Here is a 25,260-nt window from a genome sequence, read left to right as displayed (position 1 = left end):
TAATTTTTGAAGCTCTTCCCCCAGACTAACTTGCTTTAAATCCTAAAACCATTTTAGGTGATCCTCCCATATAAAAGAATACATTGTTTTGCATAAATGAAGGATCCAAATAAGATGCTTATGAAATTGTTTTATACTGTCACTGAACATCTCGAGTCAGTCTTTTTCTTATTGTTACTCTGTCAATTCATTTGTTTTTTCCCCGCCCCCAGAAGTCAGGCTCTTAGGGCTGAGATACTCTGTCCAGTAACCATTGATAAACATTTTCTGCTCTTGGCACAGCAGAATTTGCTGTCTGTATTCCCAGCTTTACATTCTCATCTTCACCAAAGTTCAGTTATTGCTCAGCTGCACTTGCGCAGGCAAAACATCCCCCCTTCTCTGCAATATGTATGTCTTTGCTGAGATCTACCCAAAATAACAGGAGAGGTAAATGAAGCTTACCTTTAAGCCACTGTACGGGAAGGATGTGTTGAAAAGCTCAAAGGGAACGGCAGGGTTTAAATCTGAACTTTGACGCTGTTTTTTTGTGTATCTCCCAAAGTAAACATTCTCTAAACCAAACACTGCTAAACTTACTTCGTCAGCCAAAATCCCTCCCTTGCCTAGTGATCTCTGCTGAATTCTCTGTTGTTTGTTGAAGTACTTTTATAGCTTTGCAGGTACTTGTTCCCTTTTGAGGAAGGTCTTTGAGCAAAAATCGGTGTGTATGTAAAGTTTCAAAGTCAAGCACGCGTGTAAACTTGACTGTTAATGACAGGAAAAGCCACGTAGCTGTTTTGTGCTGAAGTGGGGGACGGGGGAGCATCTTAGTGCACATGTGTTTGAGCATCTGTGGTTGTGATGAGGTTTCTTCTGCTGGGGTTGTATTAGTGCAAAGATTTCCATTGCACAAACAGCTTTTTACCATAGTGCTATTCACCAGCTTAAACTCACACTGATTTTATTATAACAGGGAGATTTTTTCATGCTTTTCCTTTTTAAATGACTAATCTCCCTCATGATTTACAAATGCATCCAAAGTTGGCTTTATGTAAGGTTTTGCTGAAGTACTGCTGGCTCTCATACCTAGGGAGAATTATTGTGGTTAGAGAAAACTTCTTCAAGCTAGATTAGAATGTAACATTTTGTAAATAAAATTTACAGTAGTAATGTACAGTCATATTGAATAAAGCTTGTGGTTTAATGGACAGGTTTTTTTACAGTTTATACACTGCCTGTGCTTTAACTCTGTTTAGGATAACACACTATGATCTTTGTTACATAAATTTATCTAAAATTGTGTATCATGTTGGCTAAGATGATATACTGCTCCTGTGGTGGTAGCAGCTGTTTGTGCAAAAAAAGTATCAGAGAATTAATTTTAATAAGTATGTTGAAAATAATGCTTTTACTTGTTTGTTTAGATAGTAAATTCTTCAGAACTGATGTCATTCTGTGCGTGGGTGCAAACAATGAAAGATCCCCAATTGGTGCCTCAATGTATTTCCACAAAGCTGATAAACAATAGCAACCAGAAGTGTTTTTGACTAATATTTATTTTGTTTGGAGTTCCTTTACACTGAAGCGAAGCTGCATGGCATTGTCTACAGCACAGTTTAAAGGACCATGTGGTCTCTTTCTCCCTGCAGTGGATAGTATACTAATATTATGTATTCTCCTCAGAGGTTACTGTATCAGCATGGTGTTATTCCTGTGTAAAACAAAGGAAATTCTTACTTCAGACACCTCAGAGTTAGCCTTTGAGCTCTCCAAAAAGGAACTTAATTCCTTTCAATATAACAACAGCAGTATAATAGTAGTTTTCATAGGTGACAAAGATTACCTTTGTAAATCATAGTAAAGAAGGTACATTAATGGATTCCTTAATAGGGAATTAAGTTATTCTAACTCCCACCATTTTCTAATGTTAAATTTTTATTTCTTTGGTAGCTCACCAGACGCTTGCCACCCATCAAGGAGGCCAAGCCCAGGCTGCAGAAGCTGTTCCGTGATTTCTGGTTGTATTCGGTGCTGATGGGGTTTGCTGTGGAAGGATCAGGTATTCAGCAATCTAGGAGGACAACGTTGCTGCTCACATTTAAACTTTTGATGAATCTAAACGCAACTCTGTGCAAACCATTCACAGGTGGAAGTAGCTGGAAGAAAAATTACAGGCATAAAGACACTTCAAAGCAAACAGCTTACATGACAGTTCTCTGGTGGGATTTCTTTAAATCTTTGCAGTTTTGTTACCAGATTCAGCACAGTACAACTTGCACTTAGTTTTATTCCAAAGTTAATAGCCTTAGTTACGAGTTTTGGTAGCCAGATTCCTGAAATGGAAGACACAGGGAGTACAATGGTACTTAAGTAGAAACTTCACCCGAACATACTAAGTTTGGAACATTTATTATGTGTGTTGAGTATCTGTGCTTAAGAGTGTGAAAAATCTTCCCTAGAAGTAATGCAAAGCTTGGTAATGCAAGTACCTTTGTGAAACTTGATTTAAAAAAAAGAAAAATCCCTCATTCCACCCTCCTCTTTCTACTTCTGTTCCAGGTCTTTGGCCAGAAGAATGGTATGAAGGTGTGTGTGAAATTGCCACCAAGTCTCCTTTACTCACATTTCCCAGCAAAGAGCCACTCCGTTCTGTCCTGCAGTACAACTCTGCCATGAAGAATGACACTGTGACTTCTGTAGGAATTCATTTCTTCTATTACCTCCTTCCACAATGTCTGCCAGTGTTAAATGACATAGTACCTGTGATATGTTGAAATAGCCTCCTATTAGTGAAAAGCAGCTATTTTACACTATTCTTCTGACATCAGGGTGCCTAAGTGACTTGGGGTCAGTTTTATGGAGTGTTAATACAACTGTTTAGTGGGGTAGCTACACCACCTTGCTTAGGTGTAGAAACTAAGTCTTTGTGGAGATGGATGCCTCTTAGTGCTTTTTCACTCATTTTGTACCCAACAGAACTTGCACTGATTAAAAAAGAAAGCCAAGTTTGAAAGGAAGCAACACATTCAGGCTTTCAAAGAAATGTTAAGTTTGCTCTGCTTGATACTGGTATTCTCTCTGCATAGCATTTGTAGGATAGATTTTGCAGGATAGATTTTGCCTAAGGACTCTTTCTGGCTTATGAAATTTTCTTTGGCTCCCAAACAATACAGAAATCTGCCTAGATATGTAATTCTGTGACACCAAGGACTGGCACAAGTACATGAAGTTTCAGGAGCTGGGCAGTGCTGTTGGTCAAACTTGCATACATTTAGTGTAGGAATTGTATTTCTTCATTGGTATAACTACATGGGAATTAGCAATTATTTCTGCCAGAAGCTTGATTCCAAATTTAATTCTGTTCTGTATTTGAAGCATTGTGGCTTGCTGAGTCAGGGGGGTTGGTCTGAGTCTGCAGGCAGAAGCATCCTGGCATATTGTTTGTGAAGGCTGAAATGTTAACAAATAGCTGAATGCTTGTTTGAGGGCACTAACTAATACAGGACTCCCACTTGAGATAACTTCATGTATTCATCTCTAGGCTGAATTAAATGAACTGCGGAGTACCATAATCAATCTCTTGGATCCTCCTCCAGAAGTGTCAGCATTGATCAATAAGTTGGACTTTGCCATGTCTACCTATCTCCTTTCTGTTTACCGCCTGGAGTATATGAGGTATATGTCTATCTATATTTAGTTTTTTCACTTATGAAGCAGCAAAAAAAACCCCGAAAACAAAACTATCAGTAAATCCTGAAACAAAATCTAAAATAAGCAAACAAAACGCCTAAACATTCCAACTTACAAAACTCTCCTTCCCTAGGGTTCTGCGTTCAACTGACCAAGATCGCTTCCAAGTCATGTTTTGCTATTTTGAAGATAAAGCAATTCAGAAAGACAAATCTGGTAAGATTTACCTGTCTAGATTTCCTCTCAACTTGAGGCATGAGGAAATTTTCTCCAGGTCTGCAAAACAGAAACAAATCAAGCAGCTAGATAACAAAATTAATCATGTTCACCAGATTGCTGCTGCTTTATTCTTGCCAAGAACACTGATTTTGTTTTGAAACAAGTTCAATATTGGCTGAGTAAACATAAACACTTTTAAACTGTTAAGCCTGGTTTATAAAACAAATGTAATTTTGACAATGAAACCTGTCACTTCTCTCCATTCCTCAGGCATGATGCAGTGTGTGATAGCTGTTGCTGATAAGGTGTTTGAAGCTTTCCTGTCAATGATGGCTGATAAAGTAGGTTACCTGGAAACTAAAATTTTGAATTTGTGTAAATGTTCTCATTTCAGTTTATGAAAGTGACTTTGTCTGTTCCTTTAAGAGCTTTATACTTCTCTTTGGCATGTTTTTTAGCCTAAAACTAAGGAGAATGAAGAAGAGCTGGAGAGACATGCTCAGTTCTTGCTGGTGAATTTCAACCACATTCACAAGAGAATCAGGAGAGTTGCAGACAAATACTTATCTGGTCTGGTAGACAAGTGAGTATAGATTTCATGTTTCACTTTTCACAATGACTGTTTAGTGGTTGCTTAGGCACTTGGTCACTCTGGTCAAGTGGATTTCTTGGCTGCTACTTCTGCTGAAACGTCTCCTTGAAAAATTACGCTCAATGGTATTTTTAGCCTGAGCTCTGAGACCCCTGGTTAAAATGTGTGTCTGCTTAGTATTCCATGGGTGGAGCAAAGCAAAAGTTCCCATGATACATAGAAATGCAATCTCAGCTCCTATGCAATAGCTCTCCTCAGCTTTTGGCTCTGGATGAAGTCAGGCTGCCATGAGCTGTGGCAGGCTTTGTGGCTTCTGTTGAGTATGAGCTTACCTAGGGATGTATAAAGCTGGCTCTTTGAGCAGCTCCCTTGATGAAATAATGGCCTTCCTCAGCTCTCCATGCTTATTGTGTTTCTGAATTCTGTCTTGCTCTAGATTTCCTCACTTGCTGTGGAGTGGAACTGTGCTGAAGACTATGCTAGATATTCTGCAGACATTGTCTCTGTCTCTTAGTGCAGTAAGTGCTTTGCTTTCCAAGAACATTATCTTTTTTAGCTTTCTTCTGCATTTATTTGATACTTAATTGAGTTTGTAATTTGGTTTTCCTTTACTAAGATTGATAAAAATCTTTATTTTAAATTCTGCAAAGCAGGAATTATCTTTGCCACCCTATTTCATAAGTAGTAAAACTAGTGCTAAAAGGTTGTTGTCAGATGTGGTTTATAATTGTTGAAATGTCTCATTTGAAATAAAAATTCAGTGGTGTTTTTCTGGTTTGTGGTTTGTTTGGTCTTCTCTGAATTATGGTTTTCAAATTGTATTCTCTCCAGTCTGTGTATGTGTATCCGTATTTCCTGAATCTGTTCCATGCTAGAATTTTTGAAGATGGAAATGCTTTATAGAATTTCATTTTTATGCTAAATGTTGAGGAGAGCACTTTGGATTTTTGAAATTATTTATTCTGAAAATCAAACTGAAGTACAGTTTCTTTTAGAGTTGTTCAAATTGAGAACAAATGTTAGCAAAGAAGTTTTGGTAATCAGGCTTCTTGTTTGCTATCTGTAGTGTTAATGTCAGGTGATGATGAATTTTGTCTTCCTGAGAGTTGATAATTATTGATAATTAATTGTTTTAGGATATTCACAAGGACCAACCATACTATGACATTCCTGATGCTCCCTACAGAATAACAGTCCCTGACACACATGAAGCCAGAGAGGTGGGTCGCCCTCCTTGGTTTATCAAAGAATGAAATAATGCCTCCTTTCATAGCTTGGAAATAAATTAATGAGCTACTCTGAATGGTCATTTAAAAAAAGTACTTCCCTACGTTAAAGTTTTCTAATAGGATATGACACAGTATTTATGTTTTTCTGATTTTAACTATTCTACTTGACTTAAAGTGTGACAATTCTTTCCTAATCAAGAGCACATTCAACTGTTACAGAAAATTTTAACTGTGTCATGTTGCTGCAACTGTGTTAATCCCTATTTTACTTATTACACCATTAGACCCAGAGCCTCGTGTTAAATGTCCTGTATTTTACTGATTGTGTTGATGCTTTTTATTCTAGAGTATAGTCAAGGACTTTGCTGCACGCTGTGGGATGATTCTGCAAGAGGCAATGAAATGGGCTCCCTCTGTTACAAAATCTCATCTACAGGTAGTGGGCATGCTTCTGTGAAAACTTGATTTTTGCAGATCTTGGACACTGCAAATCTACCTATATTGTGTTTCCTTCCCTAAAACAAGGAGCCTGAAGGAATTCTATCTTTGTGTGAAAGGACAGCTAATTACATTGCCTTCTTCCACGTAGTCCAAAACACTTCATCTCGTAAACGGTTTTATTGTCAGAAGAAATCCTTTTAAGAGAAGATCACAGCCTTCAAGCATTTATCTTCATAACTTTATTCATTTTCAATACAGAAGGAGTCTTATTCTTTGTGTATTTAGGAGGACGTTCAGAAAATCTTGTTGCCAGGGGAACAATGCCCAGAAGGGATGAGTAGAGACAGTCTTTTATCACAATTGTGTATACAATTGTTTATATTTAAATTTCCCATAGTTTGCAGTGATGCAACACTTACTTATGAACTGCTTTATTTTGAAGATAATCAAGTATTTTGGAGTGTGGGGTTGTTTTTTTTTCAGGAGTACCTAAACAAACATCAGAACTGGGTATCGGGGCTGTCGCAGCACACTGGACTGGCCATGGCTACAGAAAGCGTTTTGCACTTTGCAGGCTACAACAGGCAGAACACCACTCTGGGTGTGAGTATTGTTTGTTCCTTTGTGCACCTGCAGAGAAACCTTGACAAATTAGAGGGCTGAGGAGAGACCCATTGCTGCCTACAGCTTCCTCACTAGGGGTAGCAGGGGTAGGCACTGATCTCTTCTCTGGGGACCAGTAACAGGACCCAAGAAATGTCATGAAGCTGTGTTGGGGAGCTTTAAGGCTGGGTATTAGGAAAATGTTCTTCATTCAGAAGGTGGCTGGGCATGGGAACAGGCTCCCCAGGGAAGTGGTCACAGCACCAAGCCTGACAGAGTTCAAGAGGAGTTTGGACAATGCTCCCAATGGTGTGGTGTGATTGTTGGGTTTGTCCTGTGCAGGGCCAGGAGTTGGACTCAATGATCCCTGTCAGTCCCTTCCAACTTAGGATATTCTATGGTCCTGTATCCATGGAAAAAACACACATATTCCTTATTTGATTTTGGTCAGTCCTGGCACTGTTGTATGTAACAGTCCTGATACTATTCTGATTGCAAGCATGTGAAGGAATACAAAGATAAAAAAGACAAATGGTCTGATTTGAACAGTGTAAGCACCTTATTGTGGTCTGGCCATAGGCAACCCAGCTGACTGAAAGACCAACTTGTGTGAAGAAGGACTACTCCAACTTCATGGCTTCCCTTAACTTGCGCAACCGTTATGCAGGAGAGGTAAGCACAGGATTTCTCATGAATGTGGGCTGTCCAGAAGCTCTGGCATCACTTCTCAGGGGATGATGTCCTTCCAGCCTATACTGGTGTATGGGTCTATGTTACATGAAACATAGTCTCTAAACCCCTTCAGGATAAAGAGTATAATTTTCCTAGGTTGTTAAGCAGATAATTTAACTGTTAGTCTTGCAGATAAAGCTAAAGGTTAGACAAAGCTAAAGATTAGATTGCAGATAAAGCTAAAGATTTGGTAAAGTAGTAACAAAAGATGCCTCTGTTTGTGGAGCTCCCCAGTCAGCACATGACCAATACTTAACTGGATTCCTAGAAATACTCTTCTCTGTTGAAAACACCCCTGAATTTTACAGGTTTCTGGAATGATTCAGTTCTCAAATGCCACAGGACGAACATCTGACCTGAATAAACTTATGGTCAAAGACCTGAATGCTGCTCTTGAATCAAGCAATACTGAGTTCTACACCCAGGCCATGTTTAAGTTAACTGCACTGCTAATAAGCAGCAAAGGTAATGAAAACCAAATGGAGTTCTGCTTTCTGACAGTGAATGCCAAGAATAATAAACTACAGAAACTGTCCATGTACCAGCCCAGTATGCATCAACTTGCAGCAAAACTGTGTTTTGAATTTTTTCAATTAAGCTTATGTTGGGGAGAAGTCTCCTTAAACCAGAAGCTATTTATTATTAGGAACTGATTATTACCGATGGTGCACACTGATTTCATGCTGATGTGAAAAGCAGTTGTTCTGTTGGAGAAATCTGAGTGAATGTTTGTTTTCAGACTGTGATCCCCAGCTCCTTCATCATCTGTGTTGGGGACCCCTACGAATGTTCAATGAACATGGCATGGAAACAGCAATTGCTTGCTGGGAGTGGCTGCTTGCTGCCAAGAATGGAATAGAAGTGCCGGTACGAAGCGATTTAACTACTCATTCTCTGCACTGTGAGGGGGAAGAGAGAAGATTTTGAGAGATTTACAGATATTGTGAATCTGTGTCAAGGATGTTTAAATGCACTGTTAATCACTTTAGCCTGCCAGGAAGTCTCTGTTCCTATGTTGTTGGAAGTCTGAGCACCCCCACGAGATGGACTGTGGGAAGCAGACCTTTCTCAACAGCATGAGTGTTACAGCAAAAGAAACCTGTTAGAATCCCAGCTGTAGAATTTACTTGGCTGATGAGATGCCTGAGCAGTTCATGAATTGACTCTATATTATCACAAACTATAGAATGGTGTTTTAAAACAGAGAAATCAGTGTCCCTGCTCATTAATCAGCCTCTGGTATCTGGTATTGCACCATTACATAAAAACATAGGCTGGCAAATGTCCTAATCCTGTAACAGGCTAAACCAGTTGTACTTTTTGAGATGAGATCGATGTAATAGTAATAAAGCAACTCAGCATGGTATAGTGACAGTCCACGCAGCTGAGAAAGCTCTGGTAATTGCTTTGCTTAGGGAGCACCAAGTGTTTCACTTGCTGGAGATGATCATCCATCTGAATTTACTGAGTTGAGTTTACATGCAGGTTTCACTAGTTAACTTCTTAAGCATGAGTTTAATTTTTTTCCACTGGACATTTGGGGAAATATCTTTGTATCTGATTGAGGAGAGCAGGGAAGCGCCCTGGGTTGCTCAGCCTCCTTTACTACAGAGGATGCTGCTCCTGAGAGCAGGATCAGCAAAACTGAATTATGTGCCATGTTTGTGTTGTGCTTGATTAGCCAGAGTGTGTTCAGTGTGCTCAGGGGCCAAACTGTGTCCTGCAGGTCATGGGAACCTGCCATGTGCTTGTCTCTGCTGGGCTTATGTGGGAGACAGCAGCCTTTAGTAGAGCAGGAGGATGGATGGCATGGGCTGATCCAACAGTTCAGTCTCCTCAACAAAATACAGTGCCTGGATGCTGCTGCCTTTAGTCTTTCTGTTACTAGCTGAGATTCTGAGGGAAGTCTCTCATCCTTTTGTAATGTAGTATGTGAAAGAAACATTTTCTGTCAGGTGGGATAAGCTTGTCTCTGCCTCTCCGTCAGCACTGCAGTGAATTTTAATTGTTGTAGTAGGTTCTTATGTGTGCTGTGGGGAAAGACTGTGCTTTCCATATAAGAAAATGCTCTTGAAACAAGAAGCACTATCACCTTCCTTTTTGCAGTTCATGCGGGAAATGGCAGGAGCCTGGCAAATGACAGTGGAGCAGAAAGTTGGGCTGTTTTCTGCAGAGCAGAAAGAAGCAGATCCACTAGCAGCCTCAGAGGAGAGCCAGCCAAGGCCCTGTCCACCAGAGGTGACCCCACATTACATCTGGATAGAGGTGTGTGTTTCTTCTGAATGTCCCACCTGTGGCAGTCTGTATTTCCTGTTGCTGTGATTTGGGAAAGGACTGGAGTCATGTACTCACAGCCAGGAGAGGCACTCTGTTTAGATGAGCACAATCAATGAGGGGGAGAAAGGTGTTTGAAACATAGAAGTCTGGGGGTGGAGTTTGAAATTCAGAAAGGTCAAAGGAGGCATGGTATGTCTGTCTCTTTTTCTCAGTTTTTGGTGCAGAGGTTTGAAATAGCCAAATACTGCAGTTCTGACCAAATCGAGATCTTCTCCAGCCTGCTCCAGCGGTCCCTGTCCCTGAACATCGGGGGGGCGAAAGGCAGCTTGAACCGGCACGTGGCAGCCATTGGGCCCCGATTTAAGTGAGTGCTTTTGGGCTTCTCCTTCTGGAATCACAGAAACAAGAATTTGGATTATAGGGAGAAGAAATAAGGTTACAGGGAGATGGAGGAAAACAACTAGACACTACACTTTAAACTTGTCCTTGGCTTCAAGTGCTGAGAATTGCTTTAAAAACCTGCAGTGATGCAGTCTAAGCTCTGTTTTCAAAGCAGAAGTTGATCACTTCAGCTTGAAAGTAATTTTTTTGGTGTTTCAGGAAATCTCATGGGATGGTTTCATATAGTGAATTGCCCACATCATGGATCTAGTAATGTATGTAGTCGTTGCTTCATCAGTTATTTTTCACCTTTTGTGATTGAAGGCTTTCACTTTCTCTGGTTCAGCAGCCACAGCTTTGAAACAGACTGATGATAATGTGAACAGGTTGCCAGGAGCTCTGAAACAGACACTTCTCAGGCTACAGTTACAGCTGTAGTTGTGGTTTGCATGGTGGTATAATGGTCACCATTTTGAGAGAGCCAACATTTCCATTCTATATTTTGCTTATTAGGTTGCTGACCCTGGGTTTGTCTTTGCTGCATGCTGATGTGGTTCCAAATGCAACTATCCGAAATGTTTTGAGAGAAAAGATTTATTCAACTGCCTTTGATTATTTCAGGTACTCTTCTATTTGAAACAACTCACTGAAAATGTGCTTGTGTTTTTCCTGAACCTTCAGTGATACTTCAAAGCAGCAGCTGTCTTTCTCTTCTAGTGATTTTTCTTCCTTTCCTTTTTTACCCACTTTAACAGAAACGTGTCTTGTGCTTTAGTATGGTTCATAAATTATCTCAAAGAGGCTTAGATATTAGTTTCAGATTTTATGTGTGATTTAAAAAGCAGGGATGTTTCTGTTCTTTTCCCTTTTTTCCTTATTTTGATGTTTTTTCAGTGCTCAAAACTGTATCTAGATTTGTAAGGTTTAAAGAACTGTTGTTAAAGTGTGTGTGGCTGAAATACAGTTTTATTGTTTCCAAAATGCAGCCACACTGAATCTGGTTATTTCAACATTAGACACAGGCACAAAAGAAAATGTAATTGATAGGAATGTCTGAATGTGAGGGGGTCAGTCAGTCCTAATACTAACTTTCAAATGAATCCAGGATACTGACAGACTGCTGCCTTAATTTTCAGTTATAATTGGAAGTTTGAGCCCTTCAGTCAGACATGATAAAGTCATGAGGATAAAATGGAGTGCTGTGTGGTCTCATCCTTGTAGATTTCAGTCACAATGAGAAATATTACTTGATTAGCTTGGTGTGGGTTTTTGACTGCTGGAAGTTTTTTCCCCCCTGATGCATTCAGCATCACATTATTTGTGTGATTTCTTCAAGTTGTCCTTCAAAGTTCCCTACACAAGGGGAAAAGAGGCTCCGTGAGGATATCAGCATCTTGATCAAGTTTTGGACAGCAATGTTCTCAGACAAGAAGTATCTGACTGCCAGCCAACTTGTGCCACCTGGTCAGTTCCTTTAAGTGCTGTTTTAAAAGTGTCTGGTTTATTTGGATTCTGCATCAGATCTGTGCTCTGTTCTTAGATAATCAAGACACCAGGAGCAACCTGGATATCAATGTTGGATCTCGGCAGCAGGCTACACAAGGATGGATAAATACTTACCCTTTGTCCAGTGGCATGTCAACCATATCTAAAAAATCAGGTATTTTTTGATTGTAACCAGCTCATTACAGCCAATTTTACAGCATAGTTTTTGTTCAGATATTTGAAGTCAATATTTACTTTAAACTTCAGGCTCATATTCTGGCAGGGTATTTCATTACCAGTGCCAAACTGAAAAATGAAGGCAGAAAAAGTCTCACTGGTAACAAGCAGGAAAGTTCTGAAATCACCTGAGTTTTTTGGTAGACTGTTCAATTCTGTTGTGCAGGAGAAATAAGGCTGGAAGAAGTCAAGTGGTATTGAAATCCTGTAAGGAAATTTTTTGCTTCGTGGTAACATGCTCCTAGTGACATTAGATCATGGACTGTGTTTTTGTACAGTTTTAAAGCTACATGCTCTTTCTTTTTAGTAAACTGTCATTTTCCTAAAGTGGATGCACTGCTGGCTACAGTTGTGTCTCTGTAGCCTGTTGTACTCCAGATATTCAAAGAACACTTGCCCAATGAGTGGTTGCAGTGCTGACATCCTGCCCACACCCTGATCTGTTACAGGTGTCCTGTGGTTACTCAATTCTTCTGTGTTCATGTTTCCAGGTGTGGACAGTTTGAAAGTACAGTTTAACCTACTGAACAAAAGCCACTGAAAGCTTTTTAATCCTTTTCTCCAGGAATGTCCAAAAAGACAAACAGGGGGACACAGCTGCACAAGTACTACATGAAGCGCAGGACGTTACTGCTCTCATTGCTGGTGAGTCATCAGAAGGATGGGCAAACTGCATGAATTTCTAAGACCCTCTTATTGTTGCAGGTTATATAAACTAAAGTATGAGATTGGGAGTGTTTTGCTTCTAGAAAACTCTTTTTTTTCCTGTTTCCCTCAGGCTACTGAGATTGAGCGCTTGATCACGTGGTACAATCCACTGTCTTCCCCTGAGCTAGAGTTGGATCAAACTGGGGAGAGCAGTGTAGCAAACTGGAGGTCTAAATACATCAGTCTTAGTGAGAAGCAGTGGAAGGATAATGTGAATCTGGCTTGGAGCATTTCTCCTCATCTTGCTGTGCAGCTGCCTACCAGGTGAGATATTTCAAAAGAAACAACTGATGCAATTACTGCTGCCTTAGAAGTTGAGTGAGAATTTATGGTAAGTGCTGATAGCACTTGCTGCTAGTTGCATCCTCTTGCATATTGTCAAAACTCTTTGAGACCTTTGTAAAGAACTAGATTACTTAATAGACTCATTTGGCTCAGTCACTAATGAAGTCCAACTGCCTTTCCTACCATCTGCTCTTTGCCAGTGCTTAGACAGTGTTTGATTCAGAAGAAATCAGGTTTGTTTTTAAAAGCATTCAGCCCATTAGCAAGCATAGCATTTAAGCAGTACTAAAAGTATCTTGGAATGCAGTGTTTTAGCTAAATAGTGGCTTGCACGTTAGTATAATAGGGGAATTAGCATACTTGGCTCTGGAAGGGAAAGGAAATTCTTTCCCCCTTACAACAGAGATAGTTTTTGCCAAGTAGAGTTCTGTACACTGGTTGCTGTAGAATCCAAGACAGAATATTTCAGCCAAGAATCCACTAGTGGAAGTGGGCTGCAATGCAACTAGTTTATACAAAAAACACTGGATGAGGACCAGTTGTTTCGGAATCCTCTTTCCACAGCATATTGGTGTACATTATTTCATAGTTGGACTATTTGTTTATTGAGCATACAGTTATATGCCTTCTGCTGTCCTCATCTTCACATAAATAGAAACAGCCATCAGCATTTTGTAATAGTGTTATTATGTTCCTGGTTATACTTAGGTTTAAGAACACTGAAGCTATTGGAACAGAAGTGACCCGTCTGGTCCGGTTGGACCCGGGAGCTGTTAGTGATGTTCCTGAGGCAATAAAGGTACCTGTGAATGTTTTTACTGTTACAGGGCCCCAAGAGGCCCATTTCATTTAGATATATTGCAAAATACAGTCTTGACTTACGACAGAGTGTGTTCTAGTGCTACCCATATCTGTGGTAGGAGAGAATGACAGAACAACTGTGGAAGTAGGGTGCTGAGGGTAGAATCACAGAGGTAGCCCATTAGCTAATGGTACATTTTTCTTCTGGGTATTCTCACTGTACACAAAATGGCTCAAAACTCATCACTTGCAGTACAGCCACCATTTCTGTTCCTTTGACATAATAAGTGAAAAGATCACTGGACCAAGCCATGATGAGTGCTGCTGCTGAAGTTATTTCAAGCATAATTTTTTTGTGTATCTGGAGGCCAAGGTCTGGAAGGTTCATCATGCTCATCTGCAGTGAAGCACTTTAGTCCTGTGAGGGACAGTCCTGTCAGAGCTGTGTTCTGTATATCCCCTGTAAAATAGATGGCAGGAAAATTGAACCTTTTTTGACCCTTTCAAAATTACTTACGCTTTCTTCTTCCTCCCTGTGCAAGAACTCCCGGATTGTGTTTTTAGTAACTTCATTTGGTGTTCTGGGAGGTGAGGTGATTCCAACAGCTAGGTTTCCATGGAAAAAAATGCATTAGATAAAACAGCCATAGTTTTGTAAAACAAAATGTTCCATATTTCACTTGCCCTGGAGGGAGCTAGATGACATCATTACTGTCTGATGTGTAATACCCACACATCAGTGAGTGCTACAAACCCCTATTGTGTCTGACTTGCTTTTTCAGTACTTGGTTACCTGGCACACGATTGATGCTGATGCACCTGAGCTCAGCCACGTTCTGTGCTGGGCACCCACAGATCCACCAACTGGCCTGTCCTACTTCTCCAGCATGTATCCACCTCATCCTCTGACAGCCCAGTATGGAGTTAAAGTCCTGCGATCTTTCCCTCCGGTAAGAAGAGCTCCAAGAAAGCCTTAACACTCCAGGGGAAGTTATGGCCCCGGTCATTGTGGCCACAAGTTTCATTTTAATGCCATGGAGAGACATGTGCTAAATGGGCACAGCACACCACAGAATGTGCACAGAGTGGGATGGAAACTTGAAGATGATTGTCCTGTGTAAAACTGGCTCATGTATTTGCAGCTTTGTTGTAAATGACACTGAGCTGAATTCTTCAGACTGCCCTTCTCAAATCATCTCTTTTGCCTCTTCTCTCGATGACAAAGTTGTTTCTTCTAAAGCAGTAGAAAACTGGTTTTCAGCGCTTGTCAGATTTCTGTCAGGACTGTGAAGTACCTGATTTTTAATTATATTTTTGAAGGGAGTAACTAAACAGAATAATACTTTGCTTTTAGAGAGTTGCATACACATAGAGAGTTTAAAGTAAAGAGGCAGTGGGATTTTGTTTATCACCTAACTGAAAGGACCTTTTCTCTGTGTATGTGACTCATCTTCTTTTCTGACTACTAAAACAAAACAGTAAAGCCCTGCCATCCCTTCTCTTTCAGGATGCCATTTTATTCTACATTCCACAGATAGTTCAGGCACTGCGGTATGACAAGGTGAGATTGTGAATCAGATGCATGTGAAGAAAACAGATTTTTAATTCAGCTTTTGGATTTAAAGCAGTAAATAAAACAAAAATTAAGCATAATCTAATGCTGCTGATTATTATCCTGTATGTAACACATAAAAAAATATTGTCTCTAGAGGCTGGCTGGCTTTGGATATACCTCATTTATGAACAGATAAACTTGAGAAAGGCTATATAGCTCATCTGTCAGGAAAGAGATTCTGTTATGGGAAGCCCCAGGTGAGGACTCTTTGAATAAAGCTTTTGGAGGTCTGCACGAGACAACCAGTAAAGAAATTAAACCATTACCCTTAATCATTTTGCTGTGGAGTTAATCAGAGAAGACATCCAGGAGTGTCTTGTGCTCCGTGACATGTATGAAGTCAGATCTCAGCCTCATCTTGCAGAAGCCAAAGTAAATCTTGACAACCAAGTTCAGAGTTCATTGATGTGAGATCGTTTTACCTGCCAGCAAGGCAGTGAATTGTGGTCAGTGCTTTATTTTCAGGTGAACATATTCCCATCCCACAGTGTGGGTAACTGTCTGTAGTTATTCTTTGAGAGCTCTGCAATGCAGAACATGAACTTCAGACACCTGTCTGTTAATACCAATCAAACTCCTCTAGAAACATCGGCAGACAACAAAAATAGTTGCAGGTAGAGGAAAGGGAATGTGGCTGCTGGAAGGAATATGATTTTCTTGGACACTTCAACGTTGTAAGTGTATTGTTTCTTCCCAGAATTTCAGTGGAACTGTGCCAGCACATGCAGTTCTTGCCACCAAACTGTACAATCCCTGTGACACTGTGTAGACGTCTGGTATTACAGGAGCACGTAGTGATGCCAGGCAAGACCAGTGGCCCTGTTACACTGTGCTTTGTACACATACTAGAAGATGCTCTGAGCTCAAACGGATTTGAAATCCAAAAAGAACAGATGGACAATGGCATAGAGGTGGGGAAAGGCTGATTAAAATAACAGAATGGGTCAGTAACAAAGCTGAAAACAGTTTAAGATCAGGTCACTACCTTTTTAAAAACACTCTCATTCATGCCTTTTTAGCAAAGTGAGTGTGAGTGCAGAGGTCTCCTTTCCATCCCTTTAACACTTTTTGGGTTTGAATAGCTGGTAGAAGCAGTAATATTGAGTCTGAGAGTTGTAATGAACTTTGATCCTTACTGGTCTGCATATGGTTGCAGATGGGTTACGTTAGGGAATACATCCTGTGGGCAGCTTCCAAATCTCAGCTTTTGGCTCACCAGTTCATCTGGAACATGAAGACTAATATCTACCTGGATGAAGAAGGACACCATAAAGATCGTGAGTACTTTAAAATATAATCTACTTGACTCCTTTCCTTTTCCCAGTCCATGCTAAATCTTCCCACTTCTTGCTTGTCAGGAAGAATCCTTTAAGCTGGGAAGTTCTCTTTTATTAATAGAGGTAGGGCCCATTCTATGTCAATGCCTGACAGAGTCTATCAAGGACAGGGTGCTGGTTCCTTTTTCTGAATGCTATCCAAAGGTACTTATTTCCATCACCCATATCATTTTACTTTCTGAAATAAGCTGCTGATGGAGATGCTTCCTTTTTTTCACATGCAGCTGACATTGGGGAGCTTCTGGAGCAGTTAGTGGAGGAGATAACTGGCTCATTGTCTGGCCCAGCCAAGGAGTTCTACCAACGGGAGTTTGATTTCTTTAATAAAATCACCAATGTTTCAGCCATTATCAAGTAAGTATTGTACTTAGAAATTGTGCTCTGTTTGTATAAGCTTGAAACAAATTTGAGGCTAGTGTGTAGAGTAATATATAATATGCAGATAATGAAAAGATAATTTATCTTTCTAGGCCATTCCCTAAAGGAGATGAAAGAAAAAAAGCTTGTTTGAGTGCTCTGTCTGAGGTGAAAGTGCAGCCTGGTAAGATGTGATTTAGTTGTATAAAATTGTGGGCTTTTGCATTCAACATGATTATTTATTTTCTGCAAGCAAATCTTGAAATCCCTATAAGTGGCAGCTTGTAGAGACTTCAGTTTTGGTACTGGTGGCTGTTCTTGTTCAGTTGTTTCTCTCTTGAAAAATTCAAATATTTTTTGCTCATTCAGTGGTGCATCATATGATGCATCAAAACTTAACCAAAAGCAAGTTAGATAATATATATCATGGATAAAACTAGCAATGTATGTCTGAAGAAGAAGGATAAATAAACTCTCTTGCTTTCTACCACTTTCTTTTTAAAAAACACATGGTATTTTTGAGAAGTTCTGTTATCTCAAGAATGAAGCATGTCCAGTTCCTTTCTTTCTCCCATCAGGCATTCCCTTGAAACGTCATTATCTGAGGGTCCTTTCAAATCTTGAACAATCCCAGCCTGAATCTTCTCTTTAAAATGGAGTTTGATGAAGGCTTTTCCTGACCTCTAACAGGTCTCAAACCTTCTATCATGTGTTGGTGGCTGAGGGCACTGCCCAGTGCACTGGGGCTGCTGCCACATCTAATTTGGGACTGTTGTAAGAAGTGTCCTCTCCGTACCTCTCTATGCTACAGGTTCTGCAGTATTAGCTCAAAACTGTATTTTATAGTTTTTGGGAATCTCTCAATAATGCAAAGGATGCCAGATCCTTCATGACTCACAGACTGTAATCTCCAGTTTCTCTCTAACATTAATTCAAAACTATGTACTGAAGTTGTAGACACTGACATCAGTTACTGTCCAGTTTGCAGTGTCTCACTAGCCAGTGAATTTGTTCTCAGCTGTCTGCTTTGTTTTGCAGGCTGTTACTTGCCCAGCAATCCTGAAGCAATTGTTTTGGATATTGATTACAAATCAGGAACTCCTATGCAGAGGTACCATGCTCTTGAAATATATATATATATATATATACACACACATATGCTTGTTAATTAATGATATTCAAGTATTTTTCTATAAATTTTTGTTTGGCTAATTGCACTTGCCATCATCTTTGTTTCTACTGTAATTTAGTGCAGCAAAAGCACCCTATCTGGCCAAATTTAAAGTGAAACGATGTGGAGTCAGTGAACTTGAAAAAGAAGGTTAGTAACTGCAACTTAATCATTTATACTACTAATTAACAGTCAGCAATTCCTTTAAAACTGCCTGCTTTTAGTGACCTCTACCATTGCAGAAAATACATTTCTGTGCTGAACTTTATCTGCCAAGGTTCAGCTGAGAAATTAAACTGGATTGAAGGAAGAGAGAAGAAATTTCTGAAAACTTAAATCTTTTTTAAAGTCTCAAGAAGCAAGCCACATAGGGCTCTTGAAGAAATTATAATAGTTATTTTAGACTAAAATAGAAATGGCTGGCCTTTTCTGGGTTTTTAGCAAAATCCAGGTTTTGGCAGTTTTTCTCTCACAAGACATTTTGTGGGAGTGTCCAGCTGACTAGCTCAATGCAATGCAGGCATTTATCAGGTAAATCATGAACACAGGTCACAGATGTTTTAATTCTAGACAAAGAGAACTATCTTACGGTAATTACCTTGTAAAGCAGAAATATCTGTGGTGCACCTGCAGTGAAATGTTGTGGGCTTGAGTGCAGAGGGCTTGTCATAATAGAAAATTACTAATTAAAGTCCATGTCTGGATTTTGCTTGGTTCTCTTGCTGCAGGTCTGCGTTGTCGCTCTGACTCCATTGATGAAAGTGCAGAAGAGGAGGAGGACAGTCAGAAAATCTGCTGGCAGGCAGCGATCTTTAAAGTGGGCGATGATTGCAGACAGGTACAAAGCTGTTGGGCTTTGCACTTAGAGGAGACAGATTTGTAGGTCATAATGCATAATGCATAAGAAAATAATTTAGTATGGAAATATTTTTCTTTGGAGCTTTGGTAATCTGTGCTAGTTATGGACTGAGAGGGAGAATTGTGTTGTACCCCTAGAGAAAGGCTGGTTTGGAAATAAAGGCCATTCTGTCAAGACAGGTTTACCAAGCTTTAAAAAAAATTTACAGTGTCTATTTTTCAGTTGAGCTGTTGGTAATACAGTGATAGTTCCTGAGGTGGGACATTGTACATTGAAGTTTGATTGATTAAGAGGGGATGCTGGTAATTATCCCTAGAGTTATATAGTTTTATCAAAGGGTGATAGGCAGTTCATTCTTAGGTCAGCAGTTAAATCACCAGTGTTGCTTGCTGCCCACTCACACAACATTTATCAGTTCTCTTTTTGATTTCCCCCAGTAGCACATGCACAAGCACACGTCTGCACACCTGCTTAACTTAATGTGCACTTCAGAGTTCTTCAGAGCATATTTACAATCCAGTTTATGACCTGCAACCCCTGTAATGTTTGTGCAATTTTTTTCTTGTCTGACAGGACATGTTAGCTTTACAAATCATCGATCTCTTCAAGAACATATTTCAGCTGGTAGGCCTGGATCTTTTTGTGTTTCCATATAGAGTGGTGGCCACAGCTCCTGGGGTAAGTAGGCAATTAACTGTAGTGCTGTAGAATCTCATTCCTAATTCAAAAATACTTTTTTCCAGCACACAAAAATTCCATGCTACAAGGAAGTACTGCCCACATCACTTATGCCAAATATTTGGAGTATCAGCAATAGAAAGAGTCTTTCCTCTCCTGCTTCCTGCTCTTCTAAAGCTTTTGGCTCTAAAATTTTGCTGCTTGCAGATGTTTGTTGTTTGATTTCTAGGACTACATTGTGCAAAGCAGTGGAAAGTCACAGAGCTTGTCTTAATTGCATGAAAAACCTAAAAGAGAGGATATACTTTCTTAAAATTAATAAACTAGAAATTCTGTATTTGGTGATCTGTTGGCTTCCTCACATTTCCCAGAGAACCTGTATGACTGCCAAGTACCGTGAACAAAATATATTTGGAAGCATGCTTTACAAAGCTGTTCCTCTTCCTCCCCTCCAGTGTGGTGTTATTGAGTGCATTCCTGACTGCACATCCCGTGACCAGCTGGGCAGGCAGACAGACTTTGGGATGTATGATTACTTCACAAGGCAATATGGAGATGAGTCTACCCTTGCATTCCAGAAGGTAAAATATCAGTGGGCAAGTACAGCAAAATGTCAACTGAGAAACATTCTATCTGTAAGAAATAATGACAAATAATTGCAATAATGACTACTATAATGGTTTATCTAGTTCCTGATGCTGATAATCCATTTTTAGCTATTAGTGAGTTAGCTAAAGAAGTAATTGTAGCTATAGATGTATGGAGAATGTCATTGGACATTGCTTCAAACTAATCATGAATGGAAGAAAAGAAAAGAAAAGAAAAGAAAAGAAAAGAAAAGAAAAGAAAAGAAAAGAAAAGAAAAGAAAAGAAAAGAAAAGAAAAGAAAAGAAAAGAAAAAAGAAAAGAAAAGAAAAGAAAAGAAAAGAAACTTTATTCATCTGTCTCCTCTCCTGATGGAGAGTTATTAAATTCTGTAAGTTGTTCTGATTTGTTTTAACTTGTTTGTACAGGCTCGCTACAATTTCATCCGCAGTATGGCTGCCTATAGTCTGCTCCTGTTCCTGCTCCAGATTAAGGACAGGCACAATGGCAACATCATGCTGGACAAACAGGGACACATCATTCATATTGGTCAGTCATATGCACCTCTGAATGTCAGTTATTACCTTTGCTTTCTGCTCCTAAATATTGCTGATAACAGACAAGAAGCCATTTTCCCTTTGAAATCCATCTGTGTACTGATTTCACTGTTTGTAAGCATACTTAGAAGGTTTTTGTGCCTTCATGCCAAGTGTTGTGTGTTTGTATTGGCTGCTTCAGTCTAAATTTAGCTCTGCAAAGTTTTGTCAGCTTCAGGAAAGTATATACACATGTAAGTATGGATGACACATGTTTATGTACTCATGTGTAGGTACTTGTGTGTAATTATAGAGATGTTCCTTTGGATTCCTTGCATCACTGCAAGGGTATGACTTAAACTTCACAAGTAAATTTGTATAATTGTGTGAGGCTGTAACCTCTGCTTTAGCTTTGCTTTTCTGAAACTGCACAAATATTTCAGCAGTTTATTTGATATCACCATTCTTACATCTTTTCTCATGTCATGGTGATGATGCTTTTGTTGGTATTCCGTCACTTCACCAAAGCTTTTTTCCAGTTGGTGTTAAAATGTTTACATTAATACATGCAATCCACCTCTCTTGCTTCTGTCAGCTTTAACACAATTAACCAACAAAGTTTATGAGGCAGCTGATCTTTTGTGCACAGATTTTGGATTCATGTTTGAAAGCTCACCTGGTGGAAACCTGGGCTGGGAGCCTGACATTAAACTGACTGATGAGATGGTGATGATAATGGGAGGGAAAATGGAGGCTACACCATTCAAATGGTTTATGGAGATGTGTGTCAGAGGCTATCTGGCAGTCAGGTAAGGTGTTCTTAGCTGCTCAAAGTGGAAGTTTTTGCATGCCCAGAGCCAGATGAGAAGTAAATAATAACATATGTTGATTTGTAAGGAATCTGAGCTTGTTGACTGTCCTGGTACATCTTGCAAACATTGAAACAATGTAATAATCCTGCTGTTTTACAGCTTATCTTTGTGGTATTTTTTTCTGTCCTTATGTTATATTTCAAAATTTTATATATTTGTTTTATAAATGTGATGTCTCACACATTTCCTCACACAATTTAGTACGCTGTTCATATAATAAGAAACTACTGTCTTGGAGTCAAGATCATTTTGGTTCCTTTAGGAGAAACAGTCTGGGCAGTTTTTTGTGGCAAAGCAAATGTGTAACTCAGGTAGCAGAGTAATAGCCTGGTAGATAATAAATGTTCTGAGCAAGAGGACAAGAAGGAGAAGGAAAGCTGTGCTGATGTAGAAAAGAATTACACAGAGTAATTAAGATTAAAAGATAGTATTTTCCTGTGGTGTTGCTGGTTTCAGTCTTTTGTACTATTTTGGTGCACTGCTTCACCTTTCTGATGCCAAGGAAATGTTGTTAGCTAAAGCATTACTTTGCATAATCCTTGATACTTCATCTTGCAGCATTTACATCTGACAGTCCAACATAAAGGACTGACATTTAATTAGAGTGACAGATTGCAAGCAATGGTGTAGATTCACCAGCAAATGTAAGAGGATTATCTGTGTTGATTTAATTACAGAAAAAGGTGGAATGCACTTCATTGAACTCCTCAGCTTGTCTCCTTTACCTGCTAAGGCTGCAGGAGTGTGAGTGCTCTGACATTTTTGTTCTCTTTTTCTTTAGGCCTTACATGGATGCTGTGGTCTCACTGGTTACCTTGATGCTGGATACAGGGCTGCCTTGTTTCCGAGGGCAGACAATCAAGCTGTTGAAGTAAGTCAGCAATATGTGTGAACTGGAAAATGTTATTTGTTAAATGTTATGTCATTTGTACCAAGTGGTTTCACAAGAAGTAGGTACTTGCAGCAAGTGAAATCACTCCTGGCTGAGCTTTTGCAAAGATGCATTTGTACCATATTCAAAGGAAACTTCACTAATTTTCTCTTATTTGATTATAATTTTCTGCATATAGGCACAGGTTCAGCCCCAACATGACTGAAAGGGAGGCTGCAATTTTCATCATCAAGATCATCCAGAATTGTTTCCTCAGCAACAGGTTTGGCTTCTATGCATGTCTTCTCCCTATGGCTAAAGGAGGGCCATCAGGCTTTGAACAGAGCTGGAAAGTAGAGTTTTATCAGTCAGATAGCAAAAAATTTTGAGTAATTTGTAATTCAGATGATAGTGCAGGGTCGCAGCATTATTTCTAAATGTACTGCATCTCCTCTGTTTTGTGCTGGGAAGGAAGATTTAAATCCAGGATGGTCAAATAGAAAGGCTGGTTATTTTAAAGAATAAATGTAATAGTTAAACATCTTGAGTGCATGTTTTATTATGTTAGATAACACAAACTCCGTGGGATATACTGGGGAGTCTAATACAAAGTCTTGTGTAGTTCCATGTGGAGTCAGCTTGAGACCAGTGGCTCAGATACAGCCCCACTAGAATGGATGTTCCAGTGCTTGCTAGTGCACCTGCTTAGATGAATATTGAGGGTTGAAGGCAGTGACAGAGCTGTATGAATGGCCAGAACCAGTTTAGTTCTGACAAGCTTGAGGTTTTTCTACATGTGGCATGGTTTATCTGTGACCTGAATAAGCTCTGCCCATGGATAATTGAGTTATCTGTAACAAGCTGAGATTTGTTTGCTCAGTCACTCATCAGAGATGCTGCTGTTAATGCTCTTATTTCCCCTGCTTTGAAAACTTTTATTTTCATTATAGCATTCTCCTTAATTAAGATGATTTTATTTCCACATAATCCTGTCTCCATGCAGCCCTGACGGGCTTCATTCATTCGTTCATTATGCATTTCCTTCTCCTAAAACAAACTGCAAATGCCATGTGATGTGCTTGTGGTTTACCTAAACACAGGATCCAAGCTGCTGGTGCTGTTGTCACACTAAGAAGTGTGGAAATATTTTTTTAAAATTATTTTAATCAAGAGCAGGATGTTTTGTGCTGTCCATAACAGTAAATGGGCCTTCAGAATACCTTCAAAAAATGGAGGGCTAGATTTGATTAGCAGCTGATTTCCTTCACCCATGTTTTATCTCTGTAGGATCCTGATGAATGTTTCTTGACAGTGGGTGCAGTGTTTTTTTAAACTTTTACTTACCTCTGGCTTTGCTTTTCTTCTCTAGGAGCAGAACATATGACATGATCCAGTACTACCAGAATGACATCCCCTACTAGACACTAAGAGTTCCACTGCCGAAGTCAAATGTGCAACCCTGTGCCCTCACTCCAAACTTGTGACAAACAGGAGATGCTCTGTCACACCTCGCTATCTTCCACCCTCTGTGTATGTGTGTGTACATGTTGGGTACATGTTTCCTGGACACTGCAACAATCAGTTCTGATTCATTCCTTTCTCTATACCAGGTTATATATATTACTGTTTTTCCCCTGGATTTTTGGAGTTGGGTTGCAATCACAATAAAAATTGTATTACGATTATGAATGTGTGAATGTGATAAAGCTTGAGGAGTTCAATAATTTTTCATGCAATGTAAGGGTTTTATAGTATCTTTAAAAAGTAAATTCAACCCTTTCCTGCACAATCTCACAAAATGCCATTGAAGAGAAGGGTATGGATTTCTCTTTGGAAACAGTAATGCTAACTTGTTTCAGTTTTACTGTAGAAAGAGCTTGATAATCATCCAAGGTGGTGATGTCTGTGTAGCTGTGTTCATACTTTGCACTGTACATGGTCCCTGCTACATGGTCAGTATTTCATATGTACATGAAGAATGTATTTTTTCCTTTTGTGTGTTTTAAAAAGAGACTCTACTGAAGATATATTTAATCTATAAAATGTAATAAAATACCTTAGACTTTGTGTCTGTTGCAAATGTTTTGCCCTGCACTGTTTTTAGTGTATATACATCACTCTGCACATTTGTGTACTGTTCATTATATTATGCCCTTTCTCTCTGATAGAGAAATCTAATTTCTTCTTCAGCTGCTTGTCCATTTCCAGTGACATTTTTTATTCATAAAATAAATGTTTAGTGCAAGAGCTGGAATGTAAACCAAGGTAAAACTCCCCACTGTTTCTGACTAAGGACCTCTATCCTGGGCTGGGACATAGGTCTTTTGGGGTTTTTCTTCCCTTTCTACACGCTTGTCCTTCTATATGGGCTCTTCAACACAGGGGCTGTCCTCTCTTTGGGGGATTATTCCCCCTCTTTAGGGGGATTTTTCCCTTTTTGGGAGCTTTTCCTGAGGGTGGTGCCCTCAGGGCAGGAAGGCGGTGCCAGGCCTGGGTGGGGCCCTGGGGCGCCCCCTGGCGGACCCCGCAGCTGGGCGGGCGTGAGGGGCGTGAGGGAGGCGGCCTGAGCTCTGAGGGACACACCGGGAACCGAGGGACACACACCGGGAACCGAGGGACACACCGGGAACCCAGGGACACACACCGGGCACTGAGGGGCGAGGGGCACACAGGGCATCGCCCCGAGGCCTGAGGGAGACACAACACCAAGGGTGAAG

General features: G+C 39.9%; 1 protein-coding gene across 1 annotated transcript in view; it reads left to right on the top strand.

Annotated features, from left to right (window-relative positions):
- The window catches only part of PI4KA (phosphatidylinositol 4-kinase alpha), a 54,472-nt gene extending 29,862 nt beyond the window's left edge, over positions 1-24,610 (top strand). The window contains exons 20-55 of the mRNA XM_062504587.1: positions 1,933-2,041; positions 2,542-2,678; positions 3,524-3,657; positions 3,806-3,888; positions 4,162-4,232; positions 4,350-4,474; positions 4,920-5,001; positions 5,620-5,703; positions 6,059-6,148; positions 6,637-6,756; positions 7,336-7,428; positions 7,797-7,953; positions 8,228-8,355; positions 9,595-9,753; positions 9,978-10,129; positions 10,660-10,767; positions 11,483-11,610; positions 11,687-11,806; positions 12,434-12,513; positions 12,647-12,840; positions 13,570-13,660; positions 14,445-14,612; positions 15,170-15,223; positions 16,434-16,554; positions 16,839-16,968; positions 17,085-17,155; positions 18,010-18,082; positions 18,222-18,292; positions 18,871-18,980; positions 19,575-19,679; positions 20,135-20,260; positions 20,693-20,813; positions 21,450-21,609; positions 22,454-22,543; positions 22,743-22,826; positions 23,913-24,610. Of these exons, the coding sequence (XP_062360571.1) occupies positions 1,933-2,041; positions 2,542-2,678; positions 3,524-3,657; positions 3,806-3,888; positions 4,162-4,232; positions 4,350-4,474; positions 4,920-5,001; positions 5,620-5,703; positions 6,059-6,148; positions 6,637-6,756; positions 7,336-7,428; positions 7,797-7,953; positions 8,228-8,355; positions 9,595-9,753; positions 9,978-10,129; positions 10,660-10,767; positions 11,483-11,610; positions 11,687-11,806; positions 12,434-12,513; positions 12,647-12,840; positions 13,570-13,660; positions 14,445-14,612; positions 15,170-15,223; positions 16,434-16,554; positions 16,839-16,968; positions 17,085-17,155; positions 18,010-18,082; positions 18,222-18,292; positions 18,871-18,980; positions 19,575-19,679; positions 20,135-20,260; positions 20,693-20,813; positions 21,450-21,609; positions 22,454-22,543; positions 22,743-22,826; positions 23,913-23,964 (3,981 nt within the window). The 3' untranslated portion in view covers positions 23,965-24,610. The remainder of the gene's footprint in view (positions 1-1,932; positions 2,042-2,541; positions 2,679-3,523; positions 3,658-3,805; positions 3,889-4,161; positions 4,233-4,349; positions 4,475-4,919; positions 5,002-5,619; positions 5,704-6,058; positions 6,149-6,636; positions 6,757-7,335; positions 7,429-7,796; positions 7,954-8,227; positions 8,356-9,594; positions 9,754-9,977; positions 10,130-10,659; positions 10,768-11,482; positions 11,611-11,686; positions 11,807-12,433; positions 12,514-12,646; positions 12,841-13,569; positions 13,661-14,444; positions 14,613-15,169; positions 15,224-16,433; positions 16,555-16,838; positions 16,969-17,084; positions 17,156-18,009; positions 18,083-18,221; positions 18,293-18,870; positions 18,981-19,574; positions 19,680-20,134; positions 20,261-20,692; positions 20,814-21,449; positions 21,610-22,453; positions 22,544-22,742; positions 22,827-23,912) is intronic.
- The last annotated feature ends 650 nt before the right edge of the window (positions 24,611-25,260 follow it).

The sequence above is a fragment of the Cinclus cinclus genome, chromosome 17 (assembly GCF_963662255.1).
Source record: "Cinclus cinclus chromosome 17, bCinCin1.1, whole genome shotgun sequence".
Taxonomy (NCBI): domain Eukaryota; kingdom Metazoa; phylum Chordata; class Aves; order Passeriformes; family Cinclidae; genus Cinclus; species Cinclus cinclus.
This window is presented reverse-complemented; position numbering and strand designations above follow the sequence as displayed.